Source organism: Pteronotus mesoamericanus, unplaced genomic scaffold, assembly GCF_021234165.1.
Source record: "Pteronotus mesoamericanus isolate MK-2021 breed Mesoamerican mustached bat unplaced genomic scaffold, CSHL_Meso_final contig_98, whole genome shotgun sequence".
In the NCBI taxonomy this organism is placed as follows: domain Eukaryota; kingdom Metazoa; phylum Chordata; class Mammalia; order Chiroptera; family Mormoopidae; genus Pteronotus; species Pteronotus mesoamericanus.
Window position 1 is genome coordinate 2,666,151 of NW_026555295.1, and position 23,492 is coordinate 2,689,642.

General features: G+C 50.6%; 2 protein-coding genes across 2 annotated transcripts; both read left to right on the forward strand.

The window, feature by feature from the left end:
• The first annotated feature begins 2,781 nt into the window (after positions 1 to 2,781).
• Positions 2,782 to 8,541, forward strand: NOTO (notochord homeobox). Its single transcript, XM_054586926.1, has 3 exons — positions 2,782 to 3,169; positions 6,001 to 6,215; positions 8,323 to 8,541. The coding sequence occupies exons 1-3, from the start codon at positions 2,782 to 2,784 to the stop codon at positions 8,539 to 8,541; spliced, it is 822 nt and encodes a 273-aa protein (XP_054442901.1).
• A 2,590-nt stretch (positions 8,542 to 11,131) lies between these two features.
• On the forward strand, positions 11,132 to 23,304 carry SMYD5 (SMYD family member 5). Its single transcript, XM_054586863.1, has 13 exons — positions 11,132 to 11,241; positions 14,940 to 15,048; positions 15,773 to 15,912; positions 16,382 to 16,503; positions 16,897 to 16,966; positions 17,570 to 17,674; positions 18,458 to 18,520; positions 18,721 to 18,791; positions 19,105 to 19,211; positions 19,599 to 19,655; positions 20,534 to 20,628; positions 21,502 to 21,572; positions 21,668 to 23,304. The coding sequence occupies exons 1-13, from the start codon at positions 11,146 to 11,148 to the stop codon at positions 21,810 to 21,812; spliced, it is 1,251 nt and encodes a 416-aa protein (XP_054442838.1). The 5' UTR covers positions 11,132 to 11,145; the 3' UTR covers positions 21,813 to 23,304.
• Positions 23,305 to 23,492: the final 188 nt, after the last annotated feature.

The window sequence follows — 23,492 nt, forward strand, 5'->3', positions numbered from 1 at the left end:
AATTAACAAGGAAAAGATAGCAATCCAACAAAAAAAAAATATAAGCAAACCACTTTAGCAGGCACTTCACTGGATATCCAACTGGGTATCCAAGATGCTCAACTTGAACAGTCTTCAGGGAAATTAATGCAAATTAAAACCACATTTTGCTAAAAGTCACATAGCTAACGGCTTGAACCTACGTAATCTATTAATTTCTCTTGCCCTATTAACTCATATGTAAATTGGGAATATTAATGTTTATCCTCAGGAACTTACAGTCCAAGGAAGAATAAGTGAAATAACAGAAAATAGATAACTGAAATGTCTACTGAAATATAGTTATGTACTGAAAATCCAAAGCTAGATATACACTGATCATATATATTTTACCTAAAAATCAGCACAAGTAGACTTAATGAAATGTTCATAAGCCTTCCATTGTATCAGTTTTGTTGTCTTATTCTTTGTGAACTCTCTTGGTTGCAGGGCTCATGCTGCTGCCAGATTAACCCATTGAGAGTCTCATTGTGTAAAGGACAGAGAACAGACACTATAAATCTGGCCCCATCCTCTCTCTCACTGCACCCTATTAAGAAGCTTAGTCCAGCACGTCTACCATTGTAAATAGACATTTTCCTCCCTATAATAGCTACCACTTGGCCCTGGCTGTGTGGCTGAGAGGACTGATTGCTGGCCTGAGAACCAAAGGTCCCTGTTTCAATTCCCAGTCAGGGCACATGCCTGGGTTGTACGCCAGGTCCCCAGTAGTGTGTGCATGAGAGGCAGACACACATTGATGTTTCTCTCCCTCTCTTTCTCCCTCCCCTCTGTCTAAAAATAAATAAATACATAGAGGTTTAAAATCATTTATAAAAATAGCTACCACTTTGCTACTTTAATACTTAGCTAAAGACAATCTCATTTAATTCTTGGGAAAGTCCCATAAGGTAAATGATCTCACCTAAGAGATCATTTCCATTTTATGAGATTGAAGCAGTTTAGAGTGAATAAGCCACTCATTCAAAGTCACTGAAATGTACAGGGACAAAACTGGGATGTGAAGCCTGTTTGTCCCACTCCCAAATCCACATTTTCTGTCACTGGGCTCCACTGCCACTACCAGCTTGAACTGTTGCATTTGTGGGTCCCAAAAGGTGGGTCCTCGTTCCCCTCTTCGCAAGGCATGCTGTTGGTGTCTTGGCACTGATGTCTTGGGGGCTCCTGGGGGTTGCACAGCCCTTCCTGCTGGGTGGAAAAAGCTCCTCTAAAAGAAACATGTTGAGGAAGGGAGTGGTGTGTGTAGGATTTAGGAATTCTGGGGATGGGAGGACCCTAGAACTTTTACCCAATCTGTCAACTCCCACTGCATCTGATGTTAGGTAAATAAGAGCCCCTCTTTCGAGTTTGCATACCACCCACGTCCCTTCCCCAGGGCTGTCCTTGTTGCTGTTCCCTCATCTCTGACCCAGCAGCCCAGGTGGGACCACAGTAAGCCTAGACCTAGGACCACTCGCTCATCATTTCACCCACTGCATCCGGTTCCAGACTATCTGCTGGCGGGGGCGGGGCGGGGGGGGCGCGGGGGGGAGACTGCTCAGAAGGTGGAGCCAGTATTTGTTGAAGTTGAGCGGGGAGGGGGGGGCGGGGGGCGCGGGCAGGCAACTGCCCATCCAGCAAGTTTCCTCTGGTCCCTACTTGGCAGAGCAGAAGGGGAATGTTTGTGTCCCAGCTGACACCTATTGACAATGACAGGGAACTGCCCTGCACCTGCCTGAGTAGTTTCAATATTAGGAATTGATTTGGGGAGACAGAACGCAGTGGTTACCCTGGCAGGCGGTAATCCCTCTGAGCCCCACGATCACAGCACAGTGCTCACCATGCACAGGCCAATTCTGAATGCTTTGCACGTGGTATTCATAATCTGCACAGCAGCCCCAGGAAGTAGCTACTATTATCAATATTTTACAGGTGAGGAAATACAAACAGTAACTTGAACTTAACCAAGAACAAGAGTAAGTCCTGGTTATATCCGTTTGTAAATAAGGGGATAGAATGCCTGCCCATCACCTACACAAGGCAAGGAGGTTTGTAGGCCGGTAACTCCCATGCATTGACAATAAATTAGCATTTTAAAATCTGGAACCGTTACAATTCTTTCCCTTCCACCTGTTTGGGTATAGGAAAGACCTTTCCAGTAGAGCCCAGGTAATGTGGATACAGAAACTCCCTGGAAAGATCCAAAAGAAATTGGTAAAAAACGGTATTGGTGGACAGAGAAGGTGGCTGGGGGGACAGAGTGGGAAATTTACTTTTCACTGTGCTTATAAACAAAATATTTAAATTTAATTAAAAAATTTAAACGTCTGTGCAGTGACAGGTCAATCTGGGTGGGGCTTCTGCCTCAAAGACGACGCCCAGTGCCGGGTTAGCTCGCGCAAGATCACCAACGAGCTACAGGGTGCCTCCCCCGCACCCACACCCCATGGCACCAGGGTGAGCGTTTTTAAATGAGGAAGAACGGAGGGAGTATGATCCTTGGCGCTGTGCTCCCCTCGACTCGTCCAGGACTGGGGCGTCCTGGGCGCACAGGCTTTGGAGGGTGGGGGCTACGCAGATCACGGGAGGCCCCGCCTAGGCCAAAGATAGAAAAGGCCGTCCGCCCCGCCTTGTCCCGCCCCGCCAAATTTAAGAGCACTTGCCGACGGCTGGGCTGGCCAGCAATCTGTCTCCCTTTTGCAGGGTGTTCCCACTCTCCTCTCGCGCTCCCCTCCTAGCGCCGGTCCCGACCCGGGCCGCGCCATGTCCAGCCCGGTAAGCGATCAGATCCAGCCTCCGCGCTCAGGCTGCTCTCCGGCGCCAGAGTCCCCCGCGCTTCAGCGCCGCTCCGCGGATCTTAGCAGGTCCCGCGCTCCCCGATACCTCGAGTCCTCCTTCTCCGTCGAGGCCATCCTGGCGAGGCCCAAGCCCCGCGCGCCCGCCGAACCCCTGCCGTCCGTCTCCGCCTGCGCCGCCTCGGACATCTGGACGACCCCCTCCCGCCCCCTGGCCCCGGTTCTGCCTTGGGCGTGCACGGCTACATTGCTTCCCACCTACCTGAGCGTGGGGCTCTACCAGCCGTTCCCCGAGCCCCCTGCGCCGGGGCTACGCGTGGCTCACCTCTGCGGCCTCCAGGGCCTCGGCGTCACAGGTAAGATGTGCCCCAGCCACCGCGTCCAGGGAAGCTGGCAGGTAGCTAAAGAGTGGAGCCCATGACAGCAGGCACAGGATAGAGAAGTCCCTGAGTTTGAGAACCACACACGGTTGGAGAAGGAAGTGGCCCTATGACCCTTTACACTGCAGTTGAAACTGAGGCCCGAGAAAAGGACTCGCTGAGAACGGCCCCTGGTGCCAGACCCGTCCTGCAGGCTGCCGAGGTGGGCGAACGTGTGTGTGAGGGCGGGTGCAGAGCAAGAGAGGCGGGCGGGCAGGAGCAGCGCTCTGCAGTCTACAAGGGCCAGCGCTGGGGCTGGGGCTGGGGCTGGTGCTCTGCGTCCCTAATAAGGGATTTGTAGAGTCCTTTGCTCCCTCCCTCAACCCCTCTTTGGATAACGCCCGGTGGCGCAGACTGTTCCTCAAAGCTGCTCTCATAGTGCACCCATGGCCGTGTATTAGCCAGGAGAAGCAGATGCTACAGGTGGTGCTGTTCAGCGGGGAGCTGCTAGGAGCTGGCCAATCCCCAACCCCAACGCCGCTTCCACTGCTCATGTCTGTGCGAGCTTATCTCCACGCTGAACCGCTCGGAGCCTCCTTGCTTAGAGCGCTCTTAGAATGGTACCTTAGGGCTCTAGAGCGCAGACGCTTAAATCCCCATGAGAATCTCACTGTTCAGGTAAGTTTCTCCTCTAACATTTAACATCCACCTAGAACAGTTTTCGCCATTTTTGGCTCTCTGGTTCAGGCTTCCCCTTGTCTCCATGACGAAAACCAGCAACGTTGGTACAAGCCTTATCAACCCACACCAAGTTCATTGTAACACAGTCTTACCTGATTTCTGCTCCCTGCGCTTCCCCCATCTTGTGTTTCCTCAATCCCTTGCAGCTGGACATTCCATCTGTCCTGGAGAGGAAACCTGGTTTCCCACTCCCGTCCAAATCCAAGCCACTGAAGCTGGGAGCTATGCCCGTCATCCCAGGCCACATTCTCCCAACCTCCCTGCTTACCTGAGGTCTGGATTACACTTCACTACTTTATATTAAAGTTGTCTCATTTTCAAGTTAGTTTTTGTTTCGGTATTAATTCATACACTTCAAATGTCAAAATGTTTACTAAGATAGATGGAGTGGCTGAACTCCAGCCACCCAGTTCCCCGCACCCCACAAGCAACTAATGAGACCAGTTTCTTTCCCTTGCCTTCCTCTCTTTTTTTCTTCCTTTCTCCCTCCTTCCTCCCTCATTCCCCTCCTTCTTTCCTTTCTTCCTTCCTTCCTCTCTCTCTTTCTTTCATCTTCTCAAGGATATGTTGATTTTTTTTTTTTAGAAAGAGAAAAGGAGAGAGAGAGAGAGAGATGCTATCGATGTGAGAAACATTGTCTCCCATATGTGCCTCAACCTGGGATCAAACCTGCAACCTAGGTATGTGCCCTGACTGAGAATCAAACCCACAAACTTTGGGTGCACAGGACAATGCTCCAACCAACTGAGCCACCCAGTCTGGGCACAGCAGTTTCTTTATTTTTCCAGAAGTATTTTATGCACATTTAATACGTGAACACACACACACACACACACACACACACACACACACATTTCTCCCCATATTAGACACACTGCTCTGCACCTTACTTTTTTCACTTGACCATATAGCTTGGAAACTTTTCCATATCAACCCATACAGAGTTTCTTTGCATCTCAGAGTGCTCCATTGTAAGGATGTACCATAATTTATTTAATCAGGCCCCATTGATTGTTTCTCATCTCTTGCTATTATGTTAGTGCTTATGGTAAGCCTGGTGGGCCCAGTGGTTGGCATCCTGGGCAGCCACGGTCCTGGCCTCACTCCCTTCACTCCAGCAGTTTGTCTGCCAGCCCTGGAGCCTCCTCAGGGCTAATGGGAATGGAGGGGTCTTAGCCCGGCACTTCCGTTCCTTTGTCTGGAACACTCTATTTTCAGACTGCCCCATGGCTCGTCTTCTCACTCCTTTCTAGTTATAATTTAGGTACTGCCCCCTGGTAGACAAATCTTCATCTCCACTGGCTCACAAAATCCATGAGCTGAATAGCCCCTTTGTCTGCATGAGAAAAAGGCACCCCTTCCTTCAGGCAGGCACAGAACATTGTCAGAGGCAACAGTTGACCTGTGGAGAGTGGGCAGAATTTCAGGCTCCATTTACCCTCTCAGCTGGGTACCCACGTGCAGGACACAAGGTACACATAGTAGCCCGGTTCAAATGTCACCTCAGTGAGGTGGCCCCTCTTTCTAAAGATGCAAACTATCTGTCCCCCCACCGATAAACATACACACTTACCCTGTCCTTTCCTGCTTTATTCTTCTCACTAGCACTAATCACTATCTGACATACTCAATATTTTATTTATCTTTTCTACTGCTTTACAGGGATTCTCTGTTTTGTCCTGGAACCATGTCTGACACATATTAGACATTCAAAAATTATTTAATAAATGAAAAGGGGGAACCCTTGAGGATCCCTTCCCTGCCCGTCCTATGGGGTTTCCTGAGGTAGCTAAGGAAAGGAGTGGAGGGCAAGGAAGGAGGGCGGTCTGGCAGTTTCTCTTAGGGCCAGAGCTTAGGCCACTCAGCTGGAGAATAGTGGAGGCAGAAGGAGTCTCACAACATTGTCCTTTCTGTCTCACTTGTTCATGTTCTGTCATTTCTGCGCAGTCTCTTCCCACTATGCCTCTTGCTGTGTTAACTGGCCAACGGAAGGCAGGGCAGTGGAGCTGCAAGCTTGTTCTGTCTCCTCCAAGATGGGTGGGTAGGTGGGTGCTGGCTGATCTCCCCTTCTGCTGGTTGCTCGTTAGGTTTGGAGCTGGCTCACTGCCCAGGCCACTGGAGTCCCCCAGACTGGGCCCCAGCCGAGGAACTTCAGGACACCGAGAGGCCCCCAAAGAGGGTTCGAACTATGTTTAACTTGGAGCAGCTGGAAGAGTTGGAGAAAGCATTTGCAAAACAGCACAATCTAGTAGGGAAGAACAGAGCCCAGCTGGCAGCCCAGCTCAACCTTACAGAGAACCAGGTAGGAGTGGGACTTCTTCGGGGCCTGGGCCACACCTGAGGACAGACACTACTCTCCAGAAGGCCCCGGGTGGTGGTTGGGAGGAAGACATGGCCTTTCTTCCTCTGTGCCTGGCAGCTGGGGGAGACAGGCCTAATTATTGGCTTACTCCCTGCATGAATGAGGAAAAGGGTCCCATTTGAAATTACATTATGGGGACAAAACATGATATTAATCTAGAATTCTATATCTCCATGCTAAATAAGGAGCTGACAATGAAATTAAGTAGGCATTCAAATAACTATTTAAAAATAATAAACGTTCTCTTCACCCCCATATTCCCATTCCAGGTACTGCACCATTTTTCTGCTCTTTTTACGAACTTCTTAAGAACTAGTTACATTCATTGTCTCCACGTCCTCACTTCCTATCTATTCCTTAACTCATTCCAGTATGAATTCTTCCCCTAACATTCCTTCAAAACCTCTCATCAAGGCCTCTAATGACCTCTGGGTTGCCAAAGTCAACAACACCTTCCTTTCTTATCTCCTCCAGTCAGTAGCGCTGACGGCTCCTTTTCTTATTGAAACGCACTCTTCTCCCGGTTTCCAGACACCTCACTCTCTTGGTTTTCCTCTCAGCTCTCTGCCCACTTCGTCTCAGTTGCCTTTGTAGGCTATTATTCTCTTTGTGACTTCAAATTTTTCTCCCTGGATGATTTCATTTATTCCCATGGTTTTAAATACCATCTATAAGCCAATGACTCCTAAATTTTTATCTTAGCCCCCTTTTTCTAATTCATACATTTTGCTACCCTTCTTGAGGTCTCCACTTGGATGTCTTATGGGCAGGTACTTCAAACTCAACAAATCTAAACCTCAATTCTGACTACTTTTCCTCCCCAAATCTGTCCCTTTCCCCACGTGTGACCCCACCACCCAACCAGCTGCTCACAGCACCTGGTCCTCCTAGGTCTCCCTTTTCTCCCACTTCCTATCCATCAGCGAGCCCTGTCAACTCTCCCTCCAAAATACAGCTGGAACGGCTGCATTTCTCGGCACTGCGCCGGTCCATCTCAGCGCCAGCTCTTGCTGGATCATGGCAAGAACCTCCCAGCTGTCTCCCGCTTCTCCTTTCATCCATTCTTCACACAGCAGCCAGATGTGCCGTTCACTTAACACAGCAATTTTCCACTGGTGTGTCACAATAATTTTTATAACATGCAATACCTGACTATTTAGTTGGGGCACTGGCCTCTTTTTCCTTAGATTGTCAAATGAAAAGATGGCAACAGCCAACACAACAATAGCCCTCTGATGTGACTGAATCAAAGTTATACCGGTTTTTTGGTCAGAGTGGCAACAAAACCCCATATTTTTTGGCGTGACCCAGAGTTTTAGTAATTAGTTTATGTGTGCCACGAGATGAAAAAGGTTTGAAAATTGCTGACTTCACATGTAAATAGAACTATGTCATATTCCACTTAAAAGCCCTGAAGTTGACACTCTTTGCCCCTGGCCTTCGTGGTCCGAGGTAACCTGCCCCCACTGACCTCTCCCACTTTCTCTTTCTTCACTTTCCCCTCTCACTCTCAGTTGTGCCAGCAATGCTCTCCTCCTTTCTGGTCCTCAAATACTCCAAGCTTGGTTCTACCTCAGAGCCTTCTTATAGGTCACACTCTGTCCTGGCCTGCTCTTCTCTGTCCCCACCAGACTGGTTTCTTGCCCTCTGAGCCTTGACTTAAGTGCTGGTTCCTTAGAGAGGTTCAAACCCCTGCTTGTGCCCCCCATTTGTGTTTATGTATTTGTTTGTTTTCATTCTTGTTATTAGCCTCTCTCCACTAGACTGTGGGCTTCACGAAGGCCGGGACCACGCCTCTGTTGCTCACCCCCGTATCACCATCATCTAGGATCGTGCCTAGCACATAAGAGGAGCTCACTAAATACTTCCTGGATGAATGGATGGATGAATGGCAACTGAAATGATAGGGAAAGATGTTTTGGAGGCAATGCTTGCCTTAGAAGGAAGAGCAGATGTTGACCAGGGTGGAGTGGGTACTGTGGGAATGGGAAAAGCAGTGGGAACTGCTTATCACATTCTGATCTCTGCCTACTGCTTCCACTTACAGGTGAGGGTCTGGTTCCAAAACCGCCGGGTCAAGTATCAGAAGCAGCAAAGGCTAAAACCACCAGCCGCGCCTGCCATGGCTGCCTCCACTGATGAGCCCTCCAGCAGCTCTGACACCATCATCCAGAGAGAAGATCCCGAGTCAGGGTGGACAGCTGAGGACTGGGATGGAAGTCAACCAAGGCTGTCCGGGCTAGCTCTTCCTGGGGACACCCACTGAAGCTCCCTGCCCCACATCTTAACAAAGAGCCTCATTGAGGTCACAGGGCACCAGAGGAATCTGAACTGTTGAGAACTGTTCAATATTGGCTCCTGGGAGCTGCAATAATGCAACGGTCAGGAGCACAGGCTTTGGCTTTCAGCTATATCCGTGGCCACATTACTGAACTTCTGAGCCTTTTTTCTTCACCTGTAGAATGTGTGTGTTGATAAGTTAGATCTCCCAGGGCTAAGATAATGTCTGTAAAGCACTTACAGTGTGCCAGGCCCAGTGCTAAGTGTGGGTCAACTGTTAAGGCATATAGGCCCCCTTCACCTGGGGTAGTGGTATCTGTACCGGCCTCGAGCTCTCCAGGGATTAATCTTCTCCTGGCCTGGCCATGAAGGAGAGAGGACCTCTTTGTTTTAATTTTTTTCTATTTTTATTTTCTTAAACCTCACCTGAGGATATTTTTATTGATTTTAGAGAGAGAGGAATGGGGAGAGAGAGGGAGAAACATAGATGTGAGAGGGGAAACATCAATCAGCTGCCTCCCATATGTACTCTGACTGAGGATCAAACCCAAAACCAAGATATGTGCCCTGACTGGGGGTCAAACCTGCAATTTTTTGGCATATGGGATGGTGTGCCCATTAACTGAACCCCCCAGCCAGGGCAAAAGGACTTCTGAATCAATGTTTGGACATAGAAGACTCCCTCCATACAGATGGTAGAGTTGGCAGCAAAAAGGAAGGAAAGTGGACTATTTCCTCACAGGGTTCTTGAAAGTTTTCTTGTTTTGTCTGAACTGTTACCACTCTTGAAAGCAGCTCAGGCCCAGCTGCCTCTTTAAAGCAGACATGCTACGCGGACCATCATCTTTTTCTCTACCTACCCAACTTGACTCCCCAACCCTGTCTTTATACAGAATAGGGAAGATTTGACTCTGCCTTTGCCGGGGCTGGCATTTTTTATAAACTCTGGTGTATTTTCACGGGACAGTTATTATTTACCCCTCTTCACGACTCTGACTCATTGTTCCCTGTCCTTCCCAGGAATCTGCTAAGAAGCCTAACTGATAATGTACTTCAGTGAGGACAGCCAGCAGCATTTCCAGAGCTGATTTCCCTAGCGCTCCACATTCCTGGTTGGTCCTCTGTTGAGGATATGTATTTACTTTCTAGAATAGGTTCTGGGTACTGAGGTGAAGTGATGGACGAGGGCCTGCCCTGCCCCCTGGTGGTGAAAGAGGGTATAGTCCCCACTGCTCTCTAGCAGAAGTGTCCAACTTTGAGTGTCTCTGGGCCACACTGGAAGAAAAGTTGTCTTGGGCCACACATTAAATACACAAACACTAATGAAAACTGATGAGCAAAAAAAAAAAGGTGTTAAGTAAATTTATGCTATTGTGTTGGGTCTCATTCATAGCCATCCTGGGCCGCATGTGGCCTGTGGGCCACAGGTTGGACAGTGCTGCTAGAGTTTTCTGAGAGAAGAAAGGCAGGAGTAGAGTAAGCCTTGGAAAACGAATTGCCTCCCAAGGCAGTGGACCATCCTCTCCTGGACACCAGGCTGCAGGCCCCAAGGAGGCCAGAATCCTTTTCTGTATCTATCTTCAGGGAAATCCTTCCTAATGCTGGACCCAAAATCAACTCTATTAATCAAAGAATCCAGCTAAATCTCATCTGCCTCTTCCAGCAACAATTGGCTCACTTTTTTTTTTTAAATCAACAGTCACTTACATATTCAGCAGTCCCCAAATGTCACCATGACCCCATAGCAGAAGCAGACACAGTTCCCTTTTCAAGAGCACAGAATCTATTGGAAGACAAGGAAACAAGGCATGGCTGTGGGAACACATGCTATAGATCAGCAGTTTGTGGCTTTTTGGGGCGGGCGGTCCTGAATGAGAAAACGGCCCCTCTTTTGTTGTCAGGTCAATGTGCATATGTACACTCACTTCTGAAGACAGTTTTAGGGAACCCCAGACTTGAGGTCCACTATGGATCCCTCTCCACCCCTGCTCCTCACCCTGGCTGCAAAGTCCCTAACCTGCTGAAGAGTCTGAGATAGGCATAAATCCAAGTTGATCATTTGTAGGACTGTCTGCCCCGCTGCCAGAGGGCCCACCGAGAAGGGAAATCTTGTGCCAGACTTTGTGGCATAAACTAGTCCTTCCCTTCAGGTTGAGGGTCAGAGAGAATAGGAGTAACTGCCTGCTGCTATCCTACCCCTTGGCAGGGTCCAAAAACTACTTTACCCAAGACAGGCCAGTGAATGGACAGAGTAAACAACAGACACACAACCATGAACTCAGACACAAATGCACACATCAAAATTATACAGGCACACCGGCTCTCATACAGGTACACACTAGCCATAAAGACAGAGACAGACGCAAAGCTGCACAGACGTAAAAGCACAAAGGAAGTCCCAGCTCCACCCAGTCAACAAACTAACATACTTAAACATAGACCAAAGGGACCCAAATTCCTATTCGCGAGTGGGTGAATTCTAGCAGCCAACGGGACCATCACGCAGGGGGCGGGGCATTGGGGGCGGGGCCTAGGGCGGGGCCTCCGGGTCGGGCCCGGGTCAAAGGTCAGAAGGCGAGGCGCGCCCAAGATGGCGGCCTCCTTGTGCGACGTGTTCTCCTTCTGCGTGGGCGTGGCAGACCGGGCTCGGGTCCCCGTGGAAGTCCGCTTCGTGAGCAGCTGCAAGGTGAGGCCAGAGAAGATCCCCCCTCACCTCATCCAGTCTTGGAGACAGCTCCGTGGGACCCCATGGCCGGAGCCCAGAGGCTCCGACGCTGCGTCCCGGCCTCTGTTCGCGGCCAGGGGATTCTGTCTGTCCCTGCGCACAGGCTTCCGGGGAGGTCACGCGGTGTACCGGGGCCTTCGGAGGCTCCGTGCGCGCCCCCTTCCCACGGAACTGGGCCCGCCCGCCAGCAGCCCTAATGCGGCTGCGTCAGGCGGGGGCTGCAGCGCTGTGAGGGGCCCCGGGCCTCCTGGCCACCTTGGGGACGTTTTGCTCCTGGGTCCCGGGAGCGGTCGGCGGGGATGTGTTGAGCAGAGGGAGCTGAGGTATTAAAATGCGTGGATCCTTAGGGAACTTTGTGAGTGAGATTTGGGCGTGGGTAAGGATGGGCCTGGGAGTGCTAAGGAAGTTGGACAGAAGCCTCAAACCCGTGGGAGGATTTGAACGGTTTGAGCAGGAGAGTGACGCGATTTTGTCGTTTTATTGTTTTTTTTAAAAAGTTCGCTGTAGAAAAAAATTGAAAGTGCATGTAAAGGAAGAACGTAGAAATCACAATCCTATGATTGTGCTAATATATGTATATTAAAGTAGCATTTTTAGAAACTGCTTTTTGATGCAGCAATCTTTTCTGTGTCAATAAACCTGTTTCTCTGTATTCATTTTTAAAAGCTAAGTAATCGTTTTAGTGTATTTCATGGGAGGGCCTCGGTTCTCTCAACCAAATGCTTATTTATAGGTCCTTATGTTGTATCTTATTTTTCACTCTGAGATCAAAGGTCCAGAAGCTCATTTTCTGTGCACATATCCTTTTGTTCTCTCCAGCACTGAGTATTTCTTTTCCTAGTTATCTTTGCCAATTAATATGTGCAAAATGGTATTGTTTTGTTCTTGTTTACATTTCTTTGTTTACTAGGGAGGTGGAATAATATATCCTGTGTAGGGGCTTTGTGTATCTTTAATCCTTGCCCAAGACATCAGCCTTCTAGTCACCTGTCTCCTGCTGTCAGTGTGTTCATACTGATCTAGATGGGCAGCCCAACTTCCATTGCCCTCTTTCCACACAGGGGACACGTGGAGCATTCTTCTTCCATGGAAGGTCAACTGCCCTGTATCCTTAGCTTCCTTAGCCGCAAACATCCCCATCTCCACCGAGGGGCTCTGGAACTCATGATCGATTTACAGTTTGGTGGTGTCTCAGTTGCATCACTCCTGGCATCCCAAAATGTTCCCGTTAACCATTACTTAATCTCCTGTCTCTCAGCCCCCTTCATTCTTCACTTTTTCCCTCTCAGTTCATTACTTCTGCTACTCTCCTTGCCTAATTGTCCTGTACCAGCCTTCTATGAACACCCCAGCTCTAGAAGAATGAGCTGGCCACCCTCTCCAGGACTACACCTGATCTGCTAGAGAAAAATCACATACCTGCCCAGACTTAGTGACAAGATAGATTACCATGAGCTCTTTGCATCTACAGTCATCAAATGAGATTGGTTTGTGATTTTTGTTTTGTGTAATTTCCCCAGATTACCACATCAGTTGTGCTCCTTCTGTTTTGCTAAAATGGAGAAGCTGTACACTGTGTTTGTTACTGAATAGTTTAAATAGCATGAGAATTATTCTTTGGTTTGACAGAGCTGGCTCATAAAACCATGTAGACTAGGGGCCTCACATGGGGTAGTTTTGACCACTTTATTGCTACTATGGACATTGGCAGGAATGCTTTTTAAAAATTTACCAACTATTATGCCAGGGACGTTACCTATCACAACAGAAACCTAACCAAATACTGGGAGGCCAACTAGAATGCCATACTCGTGCACATCAGTCAGAAAACAGCACTGTTATTAGTCTGTCGAGGCTTTCCTACTTTTAAATTCATTTTTGGTAATTTGTATTTTTTAAATACAATTATTTAAGGTTTTTAAATTTACTACATAGTCTTAAGGACCAGTACACTCTTTATAAAATGTATTTTTCAAATTGGAAATATATTTGCATGTTTTGTGTCCTTTCCATTCAGGTTTAGTTCTCTCCAAGCTTCTTGGAAATAAGACTTAGAGCTGTTTTTTGGAAACACTTTCATATATTTTAAAGATGAGTGGTTTTATAGAGGAACAGCTCTGCTTCTTTTCATTTTGTTTTGATTACTAAATATTTTCTACATTTGGTCCTCAAGAAAGAGATAGATATTTATCTAATATTGAGATTTAAGATTATCAAAGGTAGTGCTCATATCATTTCATCACAGAGTGGAAGGCCAAGTTTTCATTTTGCTAGATTGAATCCCAAGGGCTACAACGTGTGGAGGTAGGGCTCCTGGGAGGACAACCAAAGTGCATCCACGGCTTCGCCCAGTGGTTTTGTTCCAGCAGCCCCACTCCCAGAGCTGTTCAGAGTGTTGAGATTTGCGGCTCATAGGTTGCTCAGGGCCTGTCCACGTCTACACTTCCTTGCTGCTTTGACTTTGGGTGGTGCCCCGGTCTAGCCAGAGCTCCAGTGCTAGAAGAAAACAGGTAGCGACCCATGAGGCCATTTGACAGGACATTTCACTGCTGTGCTGATCCATTTTCTCTCTCCCTTTTATGACAGTTAGTATTTGAAGGGGCACCATCTCCTTCTCTAAGTGAACAGTAGGAGTAAGTGCCTGGTGGGGCCAGTAACTTCTCTGGGCTCTAAAGCTGTCTTCTGCATCCCTTTGCACTCCTGAGTGATGGCAGTTCAGTGATTGTTTTCTTATCCTTCATCCCTTTTGTGGCATGTATGGTGCTTTAGACCAGTAGTACTTCTCCAAATTTAACATGCATATGGATCACCTGGGCATCTTGTTAAAGTGCAGATTCTTCTTCAGCAAGTCTGGGGTGGGGCCTGAGATCCCACATTTCTAACAGTCTCCCAGCAGATGCCCAGGCTGCCCGTCTATCCCCTCACTTTGAGTAGTATGGAGCTGCAGCTCATGAAGCAGTCACTTGTGCTATTTCATTGCATCCTGGAAACTACCTGGTTGATACTATTAAACTACTCCCTTTTCTTGTGGGAAACACATGCAAAGAAGTGAAGCAGTTAGCTCAGTGGTTCACAGCAAGTAAGCATTAGGATTGAGGTCAGGATCAGTCATTCCTTTCAGAGTAACCCCTGAGAAGTGGTTGGGTGCCAGGTCCTATGCTAGCTGCTGTGAGTACCAGCCCGACCAGGGACATAAGATACGTTCTCTCCCAAACTAGGCCTCTGTCTCCCATGGCGCAGGATTTCTTTGCAACCCCTACCTGCAGCATCACTGCCAAGATCCTGGCAGGGCATGTGGGTGACTCAAGAGAAGGCTGCCCTGCCGTTACCAGCTCCTGATACAGGAGGCTCCAGGCTGCTGAGCCTTGGCTTTTCTCTGGCCATTCTAAAAATTTTCCTCTGGGTAGTCTGAGATGGCTGACATCCCAGGCCCCCTCCTCTGAACAGGCTGAAAGAAGTATGACTGAAAGTAGGTTAGAGCTGCATTTTCAGAGGAGGCATTTAATAGGGTGCTGACCATGCTTCATGGACCCTCCAGCAGCAGAGTCCTCTGGTGAGAGGTAGCATGTGGGGCTGGGGCTGGGTGGCCCTCTGGGAGCCTTGGAACTATGTGCTCTGTCTCTTCTAATGGCCATCCTGTTCCTTCTCTGCCCTCTTAGGGGAAGGGGCTATTTGCCACACAGCTGATCCGGAAGGGGGAGACCATCTTTGTAGAACGGCCCCTGGTGGCTGCGCAGTTTCTCTGGAATGCACTTTATCACTACCGAGGTGAGCCCATCGCTCCCATTCCTCATGGCTGCTGGACCCAGCTGCCTGTGTGCAGGGGAAGGAGCTGCACACATCCCTACTGGTGGGTGTCTCTGGGATGTTAGGAGGAAAGCCTGTCTTCCCTTGGAGAACGGCCCCTGATAACCGCCCCTCTGTCTGACCTCAGGCTGTTTGGGGCTGGGAGTCTGTAGGAGAGGCTCTTCCAAAGTGCTCCCTGTGGAGGACTGCCACTCACATGCAACTCAGTCTAGTCCCATCATGTAAGGGACCGGGCATCATGCTGAAGGGCTCTGCCAATGTGGAGCCCTGTACCAAGAGGGGACCACGTTCCTCTTGGTTAAAAAAAGGCTGCAATTGGGGTTAGAAGCCGGTCACATGCTTTTTTTCCCCCTACACTTTTCTTAGGCCAGAGATAGACTGTGGAATGAGGGCCAGTTTTTTCCAGAATGTGGGCAAAGGCCAGTCTGAGGAAAGGGACGGGAGCCCCACAGACTACATCCCATTGAGAAGCAGGGTGAGGGAAGAGGGAATCATCTACCTTTGAATGCATGTGAAATTGATGCATTCATTTCATTCTTTAACATATTCATTTACTCCTTTCCCAAACATTTTGAGAACCTACTGTGTGCCCAGCACAATTTTAGCCCTGGGGACACTGCTGTGAAAAGGACAAATGTGGCCCCTACTCCCAAGACACACCTTCATGCCTGGCTCTCTCCCTCAGCCTGTGACCACTGCCTGCGGGCACTGGAGAAGGCAGAGGAGAATGCCCAGAGGCTGACGGGGAAACCTGGCCAGGTGCTGCCTCACCCTGAGCTCTGTACTGTGCGCAAGGAGCTCCACCAGCACTGTCCCCACTGCCAGGTGAGTGTCCCTGGGAAGAGCACCTGAAAGGGACTGATGGGAGAGGCCTTAGCTGAAGTCTCCTTTGGGGAGACAGGAGCGAGGATGGACCTGGTCATGGCCCTTGAGAGCCACAGTGCAGGATGAGACATTGGAAAGGCTCAGCTGCTGCTCAGTTTCACCCTCTCTGTTCCAGCCCCGTTGCCTAGAAAGTGGGCTGCAGTGGGAGCTTGCCCTCTTCCTATGAGCCTGGCTGTGGCTCTCCCCTCTACCTACTAAGCTCTTTTTCTTTCCTGTGGTTTTACAAGCCTGGGTTAGTAGGTACCCCCAGTGCTCTGTGTGCTTTCTCAGGTCACAGTACTGCTGAACTACTGCTCAGGGGCTGTTTGTGGAACAAATGCTGTTAGAGAAGGCAAGTACCACGTGGGACATCTGTGCCTCGCCCCATGGCCAGATCCTGGGGTGCTGACCTCCACCCCCCCCCCCCCAGGTGATGTACTGCAGTGCAGAATGTCAGCTGGCGGCTGCTGAGCAGTACCATCGCGTCCTGTGCACAGGCCCCTCCCAGGATGACCCCCTGCATCCTCTCAATAAGCTGCAGGAGGCATGGAGGTAGGTAGCATTTCAGCTCTTCTTTTCTTTATCTCTCGCTCATTGCCTGCCTGTCTGCTTGGGCTCAACAGATGCAGCCATTTTTCTTAGGCTACCATCCCCCAGGCCCCCCCCCCCCCCGCCTTAACTCTTAGGATTAAACAGAGGTCACATCACCCAGCTGCTGCCTTTAGTCTGAGCTGCCACTCCCACCATCTTCGTCATACTCCCCCAAAAAGCCCCATTAAGGCCAAAAGAATGTGAAGTCCTGTCCAAGTCCTTGCCGATGACTTTCTCTCTTTGGTTATGAGTGAGGTTGATAGGAAGTATTCTTCCTAGCTATCAGAATGAATTTCCTTGAAATCAGCTACTTGGAAGGGAATTTCTAGGCCAAACCTTTTCCTTTCTCCCCAGGAGTGTTCACTACCCCCCTGAAACTGCCAGCATCATGTTGATGGCCCGGATGGTGGCCACAGTGAAGCAGGTGAGCCAGCCTGACGCCTGCAGGGAAGCTGACTCTGGCCTCATTCATCCCTTCGCCTCAGGCTCCTCCTTACCCCAAGACCCTGGCTTGGATGCAGAATTCCGCCCGGGCTCTCCAAAGAACAGCTGTTTACTATGCAAATCTTAGGAGTTGCTAACCATAGAAATCTGTCAGGAGGTGTGGGGGCTCATCTTGCCTGTAGACTTTGACCTCTGAAAGGACTTCTTTTGCCCCAGCAATTCATGCGTTTGGTTTGTACGCACCACTTTTTTAGGATTGTATCTCTTTAAGTAAAGCGAGAGAAGCCGTAGTAACCCCTTCTATTAGTATTATTGCTCCTCAGCCTAGCGCTCCTGTTTCTCCAGGTGTTGTTGAATTGGCTAGATTGGCTTCAGTTGGGGAGATGGTTGGGGTATGCAGGGTCAGGAGGAAGGATCTACCTAGAAGCTCAGGTGTGACAGTATTTCTCTGGTGGCAGGGGCTTTAGAAACATAGGCTACCCCTCCCACATGGGCGACAGTGGCAGTAAGGATGCCGAAGTCTGTGTGTCCATGTGTGCGTGTGCCTGTGTGAACGCGACTCTGAAACATTTGTTCACTGCAGGCCAAGGATAAGGATCGTTGGATCAGGCTCTTCTCCCAGTTCTGTAATAAAACGGCCAATGAAGAGGAAGAAATTGTCCACAAACTCTTGGGGGACAAATTCAAGGTTGGTCGTCTCCCATGACCCTTCCATCCCAATAGCCTGGGATATGCTGTGGCTTCCTAAGGAGCACTCCACATTTGGTCCCTTCCCAGCCAAAAGTCTATTCAGAGCACTCACATTCCTGGCGCTGTTTAACGTTGTGACCTAATCTGGACCTAAAACTGGGAAGTGGGGTGATGACAGAGGAAGGAGAGGTGCCCTGATATGGAAAAGCAGGACCTCATGATAGAACAGCAGTGGGCAGGTCAGGTGTTATGAAAAATGGAAGGTTGAGGGCCCACAGGGTCAGGGAGCAGAACAAAACAGGAGGATTTTAGCTGCCAGTACCCACTTCCAGTGAAAGAATTACAAATTCTCATTGAGGACAGCAGACTTCCACATAGAAGCTGCCTAAAGGTGGAGGCAGGTATGTGAGAGGGCCTCTGGGGCGGGCCTTCCTACACTGAATTCTGAGGAAGGGAGGGGAGAGTCAGGCTGGTCTGGGGGTTGGTTAGGGGAGCCTGGAGGCTGGTGGTGAGGGCAGATGTTCTAAGCTAGGCCTCCTCGGCCCTGCTGGTACGCGTGCTGGAAAATGGAGGCATTTGGGGTTTGCCACCGAGAGTTGCAGCAGGCCAGTAGACTGCCATGACTCTTTGAGGATAAGGACCCTGGCCTTCCTTTATCCCCAGGGAAAGCTCAGTCTACAGAGATGGCCCTTTTCCTTCCCTCACAAGGTCTTCTGGGCCCCACCTGGGTGCTAAGTGGAAATCCTCAGAGATGCAGGTCTCCCTGTTTTCCCTAAACCAGGGCCAGCTGGAACTCCTGCGGAGACTCTTCACAGAGGCCCTTTATGAGGAAGTACTCAGCCAGGTGAGTGTGAGGAGAGTGCCACCAGTGTCCTCCCTGGTCACTCCAGCTCTCTAGGAGCGACTGGGTCAGCGAAGCCAGAGCTGACTTGGTCTCCTAGAGTTGGGATGGGACTGACTCACAGAAGACGCCCTGAACAGAGTTGTGTCAGAAAGAAAAGCAAGTGGCTGTACACTGAGTGCCGATTCTTTTCCCCCCAACAGTGGTTCACTCCAGATGGATTCCGGTCTCTCTTTGCTCTTGTTGGGACAAATGGTCAAGGAATTGGGACCAGGTTAGGAGACAATGTTCTGGATATATTGAATTTGTCCCTTGGGGCTGTGGCGGGAAAGTGACTGAGGAAGGCAGCCTCAGCTCCTTTTAAGATTAGGGTGGGGCAGGGTACAACTTTGTGGCCAGAGTGCTGGACTGCACACAGTGACGGGGACCACTGAGCGGGCGGAATCTGCGCCTCTTGGGAGCTTTGGTCTGTTGGGGAAAATGGGGCCCCCGCCCTGGAGAAAGAAACGGGTTTAACTTGCATGGAGGTGGAGAGCCCTGTGAGCTGGGCCTGCTGCTCTCCAACCATGGCTGCCTGGGACCCCCAGCTCCCTGAGCCAGTGGGTCCATGCCTGTGATGCTCTGGAGCTGAAGCCTCAGGACCGCGAGCAGCTGGATGCCTTCATTGACCAGCTGTACAAGGACATCGAGGCAGGTTGGTGATATGGAGACACCGCCCCCCTCCCCGGTCAGCTGGTGGACACAGCCTTCCCCCGAGGACCTCTGAATTAGTGGTGGGGGACACGATCCTGTGTGCATGTGGAAGCTTCAGATCTGTCCAGGGGACACGCAGATGAGAAATGGTCCTGAGACCTATGCAGAGGCTCGATCTCGGGGGGTGGGGGAGAGCTGGGTGAATAAGAGTGCTATCGTTTATAGGAAAACAAGGCTTGTGCCTCGGATACAGGTTCAGGTGAAACAGTAGAGATCAGGTACAGTAGTGTGGGAGGGGGCAGCAGTGAGGCAGTACCTTTCCTTGCTAACCTAGTTGCGTTTTCCCTGTAAAGTGGGTAGAATAACATCTGCATATTACTTCTTACAGCAACTGGCGAGTTTCTTAACTGTGAAGGATCAGGCCTCTTTGTGCTTCAGAGCTGCTGTGAGTCCTGTCGTTGAGGAGGGGTGGCTTCATGGTCACAGTTCATTCCTTTCGGTTCGCCCCTTCTAGGCCGATGGGGTTGAGTCTGGGAGTGGGGTTAGATGTGAGCTTCTGGGCGAGTCCTCCGGTCCTTCTTGGTTCATCAGTTGTTCATTCATTCATTCATGGGATGGCAGGCGCCTTAATATACGTTTATATATAAAACCTTCCAGTGGGCCAGACCCTGTGCTCTGGCAGTGCACTGAGCTGTGCTTCTCAAAGGAAGCGTGGCTGTGCACCACCACTGCCCTGTGAAATTTGGCAGGAAGTGTCCTGAGAGCCTGGGAGGCCCTCAGGATCCTGGGAGGAGGGGGCTGCGGCTAGCAGGCCGTCCCCACCTGCTGGGGAGGGGTAGAGTCAGCTCACTCTTGTCTGTTCTAGATCCCAGGTTCCCGCCCTCTGGATTCCTCACTGCAAATCCCTCTTCCCAGGTTCCAGGGCTACTCTACCTTCCCAAACTAGGCTCTCAGAGGGCCTGCCTCAGCTGTTACCAGATGTTCAGCAGCAAACAGGACTGAGGTCTGGCATGGGCAGCCCTCTATAGCCCTGTCCCTCCCTTTACGAGACACTGGGACGCACGTGAGAATCACGGTGACCAGTGAGGAGGAAAGCAGTGGCAGGCATGGACGGTGGCAGAAGTGATGTGGGCATGCATTCGTGTCTGTGCTCTGTGGCCTTGAGGAAAGCACTGGTTGGGGAGTCAGGAAACACGAGTTCTAGGACTTGCGCAACCCTGGCTGGGATCAGAAAACAAGAAAGGATGGGACCTAGTGCCTTCCAGAGTTGAGGCTGTCATTTTATGAGTCAGCAGTCCTAATTACCTGCCTCTCATGACCCAGGCAACCACAGCTGTGTCCCCAATGCAGAGACCTCCTTCCCAGAAAACAACTTCCTTTTGCATGTCACTGCCCTGGAGGATATTAAGCCAGGAGAGGTGAGGGGCTGGGAGCTCTGGGGAGCTTGGAGGGTGGCAGTGGGCTTTGCAAGTTCTTTCCAGAGATTGGGAGCAGCAGTGGCTAGGGCTCCATGTTCAGGCTGTTAAGCTGAATCCCCCATGCCCCAGGGAATGGGACTGTCTGCCCATGGGTATGCTGGAACCCCACCCCACTTCAAGAAATAACTCCAGAACACCTCAGAGCAGTGTTTGAGAGACAGCTGTGAGCCAGGTTCTTGTCCCCAGCCACCTTTTTTTCTCTTTTTAAATCCTCACCTGAGGATATGTCCTGATTTTAGACACAGAAAGAAAAAGAGATACATCGATGTGAGAAACATTGATTAGTTGCCTCTCGTATGTGCCCTGACTGGGGATTGAACGCACAACCTTTTGGTGTATGGGATGGTGCTCCAACCAGCTGAGCCACCTGGCCAGGGCTCCAGCTACCTTTTGATTAACCAACCTGCAGATTCTAAGAAAGCAGGCGATGGCTCTTTGTGGCTTGGGCTATAGAGAACTAGTGTGGGTCTAGGGTCTTGGCTGTTAGCGCAGCACCCAGCCAAGCTGAGTCTTCTTCCAGAACACCAAGATAACTTCTGAGCCCAGCCACTGACCTTGTCCCTTAATGCCTTTAACCATGGCCTGAGGCTAACTGCAGTCCCTTCGCTGCCTCAGATGTTAGGTTGTTAGAGCCTCATAATGGTCTGTTCGCTAAGGGCACAGGGGAATGGATCAGGGCAGCCAACCTGTTCACTGAAGGGCAGCTCAGGCCCTTGGAATAGGGCAGAAGTTGGGAATTGGGTAATTGTTGGGGAGGCCCTAATCCCACCTAACAGAGCAGAGACTGTCAGACCGTATTTCTCTGCCCTCCAGGAAATCTGTATCAGCTACTTAGACTGCTGTCAGCGGGAGCGCAGCCGCCACAGCCGCCACAAGATCCTCAGGTGCCGCTGGGGACTGGGTGGGCAGCTGGGCTTGAGTCCTCTGCCCCAGCGGCTGCCTGACTTTTCACCCTCCACCGTCCCCCTATCCCCTGCAGGGAGAACTATCTGTTTGTCTGTTCCTGCCCCAAATGCCTGGCGGAAGCTGATGAACCCAACGTGACCTCAGAAGAGGAGGATGAAGAAGAGGAGGAAGGAGAGCCAGAAGATGCAGAGCTGGGGGATGAGATGACTGATGTGTGATGTCACCCTGCCTGGAAGGGGCCCTACCCCAGATTCTGCCAGAAAAGGGGGTCTTTCCCCGGAGAAGAGGCTTGGAAGGAACTCCCCACTCTTGTTGCCTGCTTCCCCCATTCCAACTCTATCCGCTGGAGGGTAGGACAGAGGCTGGACCCTAGGCCCTCCATTTCCCATCAGACCTCATGCGCTGGACACTGCTGCTGAATGGCTCGGGCTCTGCTCCGTCACTGAGCCTTTCAGAATTATCCTCCCTTTCCCCCGCCCCCGAAGTACTCCACTCCAGAGTGTGAGCGGCTGGAACCAAGATCAGAGCCTAACAGTGTTTCTTGCCCCATGGCTATGCCTACCTATCCCTCCGAGGCTTCACCTCTCTCTACATTCTATGGAGAGGGTAACAAAATGGCAGTCTAACAGCCTTACTTTATGGAAGAAGAAAGGAGAGGGGGTGAGTTGCCCTCACCTTCTTCCCCACCTCCCACCATTGTAGCTGATGAGGCAACTGCCTGAGTATACTAGCACAGCTGGGTGGGGCAGGAAGGAGGAACTGGGCCTCCAGAGCACTTGGCCTGAGGCTTGGGGAACACAGAACCAGGGAGAATTCCCTTCCTCGCCCCACCGCCCCACTCCCACCACTTGGACATCTGGGGGAGTGGAGGTTAGCCCCTTCCCCAAGCTCCAGAATCAATCTATCTTGTGCCTTGCCTTTCAGGCCCTGGCACAGTGTCGGGCCCCATGGGGTATGGAGAAAGCCTCTGCCTCCCTCAGGAGGGGTATGTTGGAGATCATCACCCCTGCCTCACGTCCTCTTCCCATTGAGGACTCTGGCAGCATGGCTGAGACCTAGGGGATGGCAGGCCTGTGCTCCTAACTTAGGATGCTCTAGTCTTCTCTGGGACCAGTTGAACGTGGGTCAGTGAGGGGCTCTCCTGGCCTCCATCGTCAGGATCTCCACAGAGGAACACTGAAGTCTTCCAGAAACCTGGAGGAGCTGGGCTAGGTACTCAGAGATCGGCCCTGACTGTGTCCCCCTATCCCCAAATTAGCACGACCCCTCACTCAGGTTGGGTGCTATGGGAATTATAACCCTCCACTCACAGTTCCTTTCTGCCTACCTTCGCTAAGGGGTCCCAGGAAGGCAGGTGCCGGCCCACAGGCCCTTCCACGGATTATGAGCCGGGTGAAGCCTGCCTCTCTGGCCTGTTGGGTTCTTACTCCTTCACAGCAGCTGGCACCCCCTCCCACCCTTGCCTGCCCGCTGTTCTCAATAAAGTGTGAGTGGTGACAGGCCTCTGAAGGAATGCTTGGTGGAGAATGACATGACAAAATGCCGGAGCACGCAGCAGAAAGGCGCATAGGGTAGACCAGGTAATAGTAGGCGATGGGAACTCTAGCTCCCCAGTTTGGACTCCTCTCTGGTCTTATCTACAGTCCCAGAGCAAGGGTCCTCCATGGTCAAGTTTGGATTCCTAGCACCAGGCAGCAAGATCAGCCTTCTCCCCAGAAGACCGACTCCTAAAATCTTAAGCAGAAAACTTCGTGGGAATCCAAGATAGTCTGAAGGACCTTGGAAAAGTCATTTATCCTCTGGGCCTCAATTTCCTCCCCTCAACACAAGGGCTTTGGGCCAATAGAGACTGAAGCCTTCTCCCACTCGTGTGCTCTTATTCTAGGACACAGTTGCAA